Source organism: Galeopterus variegatus, unplaced genomic scaffold, assembly GCF_000696425.1.
Source record: "Galeopterus variegatus unplaced genomic scaffold, G_variegatus-3.0.2 Scaffold3170, whole genome shotgun sequence".
Lineage (NCBI taxonomy): Eukaryota > Metazoa > Chordata > Mammalia > Dermoptera > Cynocephalidae > Galeopterus > Galeopterus variegatus.
In genome coordinates this window covers 169,445-178,155 of record NW_007729281.1, presented here as the reverse complement: position 1 = coordinate 178,155, position 8,711 = coordinate 169,445, and the positions used below count along the sequence as shown (strand labels likewise).

General features: G+C 51.1%; 1 protein-coding gene across 1 annotated transcript in view; it reads left to right on the top strand.

The window, feature by feature from the left end:
• The window catches only part of LOC103599971 (tumor necrosis factor receptor superfamily member 26-like), a 32,976-nt gene that overhangs the window by 21,441 nt on the left and 2,824 nt on the right, over positions 1 to 8,711 (top strand). Inside the window, exons 2-5 of the mRNA XM_008584188.1 lie at positions 857 to 929; positions 2,620 to 2,748; positions 6,379 to 6,493; positions 8,013 to 8,092. Of these exons, the coding sequence (XP_008582410.1) occupies positions 857 to 929; positions 2,620 to 2,748; positions 6,379 to 6,493; positions 8,013 to 8,092 (397 nt within the window). The remainder of the gene's footprint in view (positions 1 to 856; positions 930 to 2,619; positions 2,749 to 6,378; positions 6,494 to 8,012; positions 8,093 to 8,711) is intronic.

The following is an 8,711-nucleotide window of genomic DNA, read 5'->3' as shown; positions in this document are numbered from 1 at the left end:
GAGGGAGGAGGGCGGGAGGTGTCGGTGATGGGTCATAAAAATCATATACAGTGTATATTGACAAAATAAAAATTTAAAAAAAAAAAAAAGAAAGTAGGCAGATTGGCAAATACAGAATCTGAGAATAATAATTGTACTAGTAAAATAATCATGAAATTGTATGTAGCCGATAACATAGCCTCAAAATACAGAAAGCAAAAACTGACATAACTACGTGGTAGAATCTACAAACCCACAAATTTAGCAGGAGGTTTTGATATACCTCAAAAACCAGTAGATAAGGCAGAAAAAAAGAAAACATCAGTAAGGATATAAAAAATCAGCACTATGTAATTTAACAGGCTTCAGGATGTGTATGTGTATGTACAAAATGTACACACGAAAGTACACATATGCAAACTCACAGATCCTGGTTTCTGACTAATAGAAAATATGCAGCAAAGTGTATATGCAACTGCTGAAAAATTAACTGTGTACTGGAACAAAAATAAACCTTCACTCCGTCCCAAAGGATCACTACCATCTGGAATATAGTCCTGACCATGTAAATAGATTAGATATCAACAGCAAAGAGAGGTAGTTGGCAACACCACCTGCATTTGGAAACAAAAGACCGTATTCCCCCAAAATAATACCTGCTCCTTATCACAAGCCAAACAGTACAGAGGTATGAGAAAAAGTTCCAGTGTGCACCTCCCCAGTGAGGGCCCCTGCCATGAGGGAACCAGCGTGCCAACTGGCAGTGGCCGTCTGCCACCTCTGTTCTCAGGCCCATGTGTGTGTGGGAGGTGGGTACAGTTCCACCAGCAGCAGGGGCATCTCTTGATAAATCGGCCACTCTTCCCTTTGATTGCAGATGACCATAGTGACCCCATGTGGACCAGATGAGTACCCGCATGAGAATCTCTGCTGCAAACTCTGCCCAGCTGGTGAGTCCCAGGACACCTTCCAGAGCCTTCTGGGGCTGACCTTCCGACCTGGAAGAAGGGAGGCCGCAGGCCCTCAGGGCCAGACTGAAGGTTGCCCTGGGAAGAGCACTTGGCCAGCTAGGGGTGGGTGGTCCTCTCCTGGGCAGCTACCCACCGTTTGCCCTCCCGTCCCACCTCGGAAGGGGTTTTCCTCTGCACCGCCTTCATGGGGAGCACCTGTGTGCAGAAAGGGGTTGTGTGCTTGTTCTGAGGGGGCGAGCTGTGTTCTGCAGGGGCTTGGATGACAGTCTTGGGGGTACAGGCCCAGGCGGGAGACTCCCCCTACCCCCCTTTTTTTTTTTTTTTTTTTGTCCTTTTTGAGACTGGCTGCACCGCGCTCAGCCAGTGAGCGCTGTGAGCGCATGGGTCATCCCTATATAGGATCCGAACCCGCGGCGGGAGCGCCGCTGTGCTCCCAGTGCCGCACTCTCCCGAGTGCGCCACGGGGTAGGCACCACTACCCTCCTTTTGAGAGGATCTTGGGCACAGCTGAGGACAGAGGCTCCTAGTGAGGAGGTGGCCTAATTTCACCCTCATGAGCATGCTCTGAAATTGGAATTAACCCCGTAAAGCAGGTGAGGAGCCAGAGGTCTGAAGAGGCTGCTGCGCCCACCCCACTTCCTCTCACCTAATGCCAGTGGCTGCCGTCAGCACCTGGGCCTTGCCAGTGAGCACTCAGAGGCCAACACATCTGCTCACTCCCCACAGACCTACACACACACACACACACACACGTACGCAAACACACGTGCACTCGTGCCCCACACTGTCAGTAAAACTGCCTTCACAAGTCTCCTCTTTTAAGGGGCCAACCAGTTACACCTATACCTGTCACCATCTTCTTCCCCCCGACTTACAGTCACACACCCCCCACATTTTATCCATGAACCCCTGCCTTCATGAGGCTCCTGTTTCAGAGACCAAACACCCACCCCTGGACTGCTCACCCCACACCCTCCCACACACGACTGCACACATACCTATGCACACGCACACCTATATGTGCATATACCTGCACACACACCTGTGCATACACACAGCTGCACAAACTGCATTTTAGGAAGGAATGAGACATAATTAGTCTGACATGATATCTGAACTTGGCATGTGTGGGGTGTGGGCAGTTAGGACCCCTTCTCCAGGAGGGCATGATTCAGCTCAGCTCCAGTCTTGGCTGTGGTTCTGTTGAAACCCTTACGAGGTGAGCACCAGACCAGGAGGGCAGCGTGGGACCTTGGGCCAGCCGTGACCATTTCTAGACCTCCATTGGGCCCCTTGGAGCTGCTGAGCCTGCCCCTGGGTGGGTAGGAGCCTGGGGTGGGAAGTGGGGATGGATGAGCAGGTGTCTGCATGCTTTCAGGTGGGCTTAGCATGCTGTCTGGAAACCATCCGCTTCCACGTGCTGCAGGACATTGGTAAAAGCCGAGGGGTGATTTGGAAACTCAGCTGCTGGGACACACGTGTGTTAAGTTTAGTGTGAGGACTGGGGCCAGGTACCAGTGCAGAATGTTCCAAGGAAGTTGGAGGTCTAGGGGTGGGTGGAGTGCAAGGGATCTGGCCACCACATGCCTCAGGGACAGGGATGGCCATGTCTGTGCTGGTGCAGAGCTGCCCTGGGCCCTGCCTCACCTCTGCCCCACCTCTCATGCAGGTCACCATGTCAGCAAACACTGCAGTGTGAACCATGGCATTGCAGAATGTGCAGAGTGCGAGTCCAGAACCTTCAGTGCCCACCCCAATGGCGAGACCACCTGCCAGTCCTGTGCCCTGTGCCGCGAGGGTAAGTGTGTGGTGCAGCCCTGTCACCGAATCATGGAGCACATTTCCCTTCAACCTGGCGTGCAGAGCCACTCTGGGGAAATGATCACAGATGTGCCAGGTGATCGAGCTACCAGCACCCCTCACACAGGGTTTGGTTTGGAGAAGAGTTGGTTAGGTTTTTCATTTTTATCATAATGATAGGTTTTTTTATATTTATCATAATGAGATACGTTTATGGTTAAAGAATCAATCTACAAATTATTAGGATTTTTTTTTCTTAAGATGACCGGTAAGGGGATCTTAACCGTTGACTTTGTGTTGTCAGCACCATGCTCACCAGTGAGCTAACATGCCATCACTATATGGGATCCGAACCTGTGGCCTTGGTGTTCTCAGCACCACACTCTCCCGAGTGAGCCACGGGCCGGCCCCCAAATTATTAGGATTTTTTTTTCTTAAGATGACCGGTAAGGGGATCATAACCGTTGACTTTGTGTTGTCAGCACCATGCTCACCAGTGAGCTAACATGCCATCACTATATGGGATCCGAACCTGTGGCCTTGGTGTTCTCAGCACCACACTCTCCCGAGTGAGCCACGGGCCGGCCCCCAAATTATTAGGATTTTTAAGACTATTTAGTAAAGTTGCTGTGTACAAAATTAATATATAAAAGTTCTTTGAAGTTTCTACATACCAGCAACAAATTGTTTTTTTAAGAATGTAATTTTTTTAAAAGGCACCATTTGCCTGAGCAAAAAAATAAATAATTTGGAATGGATCTAGCAAAGGCTGTATAAGATGTTTTTGTGAAGAAACAGCATTTAAGAGGATCTAAATATGTAGAGAAATGTGACAAGATTGTAAGTAAGAAGACTCAGTTCTTCTTCGTGTGGAATGGTCCTTAGATTCAGTGCATTCCTAATGAAAATCCCAGCAGGAATTTTCTTGAAATCGTAAGCTAATAACTTGCAGAACAGTGCTGAAGAATCAGAGCAAAGCAGCACACTGGTCTCTCGGACATCAAGACCTCATATAAAGATGCAATTAAGACCACGTGCTGTGCACACAGGGTGAGCCAGTGCACTGATGGGACAGAGCAGAGAGCCCAGAAAGAGACCCCACAGAGAACACGTGGCATGTGGCACAGTGGCCTCTCCATGCTCAGGAGAAAGGGTGGGATGCTCACAGTGGGTAATTGATTGTCCACTTAGAAAAAGTTCCAGCACAGGATGGGACTTTCTAGTGTCCCTACCTACTCCTGTACACAAAAAATGAATTCCTCGTGCATTAAAGTTCATATTGAGAAGTAAAACTTTAAAACTTTGGGAAGAAAACATAGAGAATATCTATGACTTTAAGGCAGCAAAAATTTTTGTACAAAGTGATAAAAATTACAAGCCATAAACAAGAAAATAAAAATTACAAACCATAAGAAAAAGACTGATAAATGTGACTACATGAGAATGATACATTCTGTTCATCATGAGACACCGAAACCCAAAAAGCTAAGCCGAGAAGTAAGAGAATATATTTATAATATGTGCAACTCACGCACAATCAGTATCCTGAGCATAAAGGATGCCTGTCAACCAATGCTGAAAGGGCTTGGCAAAAAGATTTTTTTTAGTGGGAGAGAAACAGACATTTCACAGGAGATGAAATATAAATGGTCAGTAAACACACACAAACATTGAAGTAAAGGAAAGATATACTATTTTATATCTGCTAGACTGATGAATTTAAAATGTTAATGCCAAGCGTATTAGCCAGGGACACGGAACGGTGGAGACTCAAAGTAACGGGAGACATGGGCATCAGCATGGCCACTTTGAAAAGCTGTCTTGGCATGACTAGTGCAGCTGGAAATGTGCCCGCGCTAAGCTCTACCCACTCCCCGTCCTGATCTGGACTGGAAAAGCTTCTGCCCGCGTGTAATAAGAGAGATGGGGCAGAGTCTAGTAACACACGACCAGAGCAACCCACGTGTCTGTTGACGAAGGAAGGGACAGGAGTGGGCATGTGGATTCCCAACGCGCTGACTGTACCACAGTGAGGTGGGCTGGGCATCCCTGCGACAACAGGAGGGTCTCACAGAGACGGCCATGCTTTTTGTCCTGCTCATGGACAGGACCCAGTAAACACATGTGGTTTAAGGATGTTGAAGAATGTGGTGAAATTGGTCCGGCCAGTTAGCGTGGTTGGTTAGAACCAGGCTTGTAGCACCAAGGTCAAGGGTTCCGTTCCTTGTACCTGCCAGCTGCAAAAACAGAAGAATGCAGGGAAGTTACCGAGAGAAAGCAAAGGCTGAACTCCCGGGAGTGGGGCTGGGGGCCTCAGGCGTGTGGTGCTGTTCTCGGTTTGAAGCTGGAGGTGCGACTGTGGGGGTCCTATTTTACTTCTATTTCTGTCTCACATATAGTTCTTTAAATGTGTCACGAGAAAACGTGCAGACGGGCAATGGCATCTGCCCTGTAAAGCTGTCCCCCAGTGTTTATGTTTATTTATTTATTTATTTATTTAGTCCTTTTTGAGACCAGCCGCACCGCGCACCGGTCATCCCTATATAGGATCTGAACCCACAGCGGGAGTGCTGCTGCGCTCCCAGCACCGCACTCTCCCGAGTGTGCCATGGGCTCGGCCCGTCCCCCAGTGTTTAAACCCCTGACGTCTGAGACGTCTGACAGGCGTGGTGCTGGGACCTGGTGTATCACGTGGCACGAGCTTGTGCAGGTGTGTGTGTGTGAGCACGCTGTGGGCTGTCTGGAGGGTGGTTAGCAGCGGGACTACAGGTACAGTCGCAGGGATTCGTCTGTGGTTGTCTTTCTCTGATGTTGTGTTCACAGAGGACACACAGTAGTGGTGCTCTTTTCTTATGGGGGAAAACAAGACGGAAGTAATGACTTGGGGATGTTTCTGAGAGTTTGGCCTGGTTATTTCCCCAGCTCAGATTGTAAGGGCACCCACTGGGCTCTCCACGAACACCCCAGATTGCAGGGGCACCCACCGGCCTCTCCGCACACACCCCAGACTGCAGGGGCACCCACCGGCCTCTCTGCACACACCCCAGATTGCAGGGGCACCCACCGGCCTCTCCGCACACACCCCAGACTGCAGGGGCACCCACCGGCCTCTCCGCACACACCCCAGACTGCAGGGGCACCCACCGGCCTCTCCGCACACACCCCAGACTGCAGGGGCACCCACCGGCCTCTCCGCACACACCCCAGACTGCAGGGGCACCCACCGGCCTCTCCGCACACACCCCAGACTGCAGGGGCACCCACCGGCCTCTCCGCACACACCCCAGACTGCAGGGGCACCCACCGGCCTCTCCGCACACACCCCAGACTGCAGGGGCACCCACCGGCCTCTCCGCACACACCCCAGACTGCAGGGGCACCCACCGGCCTCTCCGCACACACCCCAGATTGCAGGGGCACCCACCGGCCTCTCCGCACACACCCCAGATTGCAGGGAAGGTGTCTGGTCATTACCTTTCCTGGTTCCTGTGTTAGGAGAGTGGGTGAGGACAGATTCTATGCCCAAGATGAAGAGCAGGTGAAGGTGGCATTGCTGTGTCGTAGCCAAGTGTATGCGGGGACAGAGTCCCACCCCTGGTGACTGACCCTGAGCCTTCCTCTTTCACAGACCAGGAGGTGGTGGTGGAGTGCTCCTGGACCAGCGAGCAGCTGTGCCGCTGCAAGCAGGGCGTCTTCTACTGCGACTCTGCACACTGCACCGAGAGCTGCTTCCGCTGTAGCAGGTGCCAGCTGGGGGCGCGGGCGTGGGTCCCCAGTCTTCCACCCTCTGCTCATTTGGTTTTGGATCACTTATAACAGCGTCCCCAGCCTCAGTTTCCCCATCTGTAAAGGGGGGCTAATGGGTTAGCACATGCTGCATAGAGGTGTCCTGATGATTGAATGAAACAAGTCACTTGGATGTTTCCACCTGGTGGCCTGCCTGGAGTCAGTGCTCATTCATTCATTCATTTATTCATTCAACAAGTGATTCCTGAGCCACAGCAGCCTGCAGGTGGCCTTGCAGGCCTCGGGCTCCAGCAGTGGGGGACACAGACAGTCAAAGTGCACATGCAGTGTAAGACAAGCTCGCAATGAGTCCCTGAGGGACAGGGGGGCCATGCGGGGGACTGTTGTAGACGTGGCGGACAGAGCCAGTCTCTCTGAGGAGATGACCCCGAGCAGAGGCCAGATGAGTGACAGAAAGAGGGAGCCATAGAATGCTCTGGGGGAAGCGAGCTCTAGGCAGTGAGAATGGCAGCAGCGTGCCCCGGGCCTGGAGCAGGATGACCACTGCTACCGTAGGAGTTTCCCGCCGCTCCTGTTACCTGGTGACCACAGACTGCGTGACCTAAACAAAGACGTTGATTTTTTCACAGTTCTGGAGACTGGAAGTCCAAAATCAAAGGTCTCAGCAGGGCCTCGCTCCCTCCGAAGCCTCTAGCAGAGAATCGTTCCTCTCCTCTCCCAGTCCTTGGCGTTCCTTGGCTTGTGGCTGCATCTTCCCAATCTCTGCCTCCGTCTTCACGTGGCCTTCTCTCCTGAGTGTCTGCATCTCTCGATCTTTATGTGGCCTTCTCTCTGTCTATGGCCAAATTTCTGTCTTCTTATAAGGACACCACTCGTTGGGTTAAGGCCCAACCTAATCCAGTAGGACCTGATCTTAGCTTAATTACATCAATAAAGACCCTCTTTCAAAAGAAGGTGACATTCTGAGATTTTGGGTGGGCACTGATTTGGGGGAACATCTTGGAAATATATTTACAGTTATACAGCCACTTGCATAATAGCTCACATTTTTGAAGCATGTTATGGAGTTTTGAACAGAACTCAGACCACGTTGGACCGTCAGCTCATACACCTAAGTCCAAAGTAAGGATTGCCAAGTGGCCAGTCAGCTCCACTGTTTAGAGTGTGGTGCTCATGGCACCAAGGTCTGGGGTTTGATCCCTGTACTGGCCAGCAAAAAAAATAAAAAAGTAAAGACTACCTTCAGGTCGGGTTTGATCAAGGTACTGTCTTTCTCTTTATCCACTAGTTGGCTTCCTTCTCGGTAGAGATACGGCTTCAGTAGGTCCGTCCGAGAGAGAGAGAGAGAGAGAGAGAGAGAGAGAGAGACATGCCAGGCACTGATTGCCCAAAGTGTGACAGGGCCGACCCAGGACCTGGACCTGATCCCTCCTGACCCCTGCCCTGTGGGTGGTGATGAGGATGTTTAGGGCTGAGCCTGGGCAGGGAGAAGTAACGCTTGGGGTTTCCTCTCAGGTGTCCTGAAGACATGGCCGTCCTCCATCCTTGCAATGCCACGGCAGACACTGTGTGTGCCCAAACTAAAGCAGAGCCAGGTAAGGCTCCTAAATCCAGGTGAGCAAACCTCTTCTGAAAGGCAAATATTTCAGGCTTCGTGGGCCATGTGGCCTCTGTTGTCACACTCCACATCGTAGTAAAGCAGCCACAGACAGTAAATAAACGAATGCCTGTGGCTGTCTGCCAGGAAAACATTATTTACAAAAACAGGCCAGATTGGGCTCGTGAGCTGCAGTTCATGGAATCCTTGGGACTGGCTGCGGCTTCCCCGTTCCACTCCCGGAGCTGGGGCTGTGCAGAGTCCGGCCCGGCCTCCCCAGGTGGACGGGTGCTTTGGTAATTGTTTTTGAACTTGGGACACAAGCCATCCGTCTGTATTGCAGCTCTCTCCTCCTCTGTGGGTCTTTCAACTCAGTTTATGGTGTTGCTTGGTGGACCGAAGCTCTCAATTTTTTTTTTGTCATTTTCGTGACCAGTAAGGGGATCGCAACCCTTGGTGTGGTGTCGCCCTCACCGCGCTCAGCCAGTGAGCGCACCGGCCATCCCTATATAGGATCCGAACCCATGGCCTTGGTGTTATCAGCACCGCACTCTACTGAGTGAGCCACGGGCCGGCCTGTGGTTGCTGCTTTTTTTTTTTTTTTTTTTTTTTTTAAT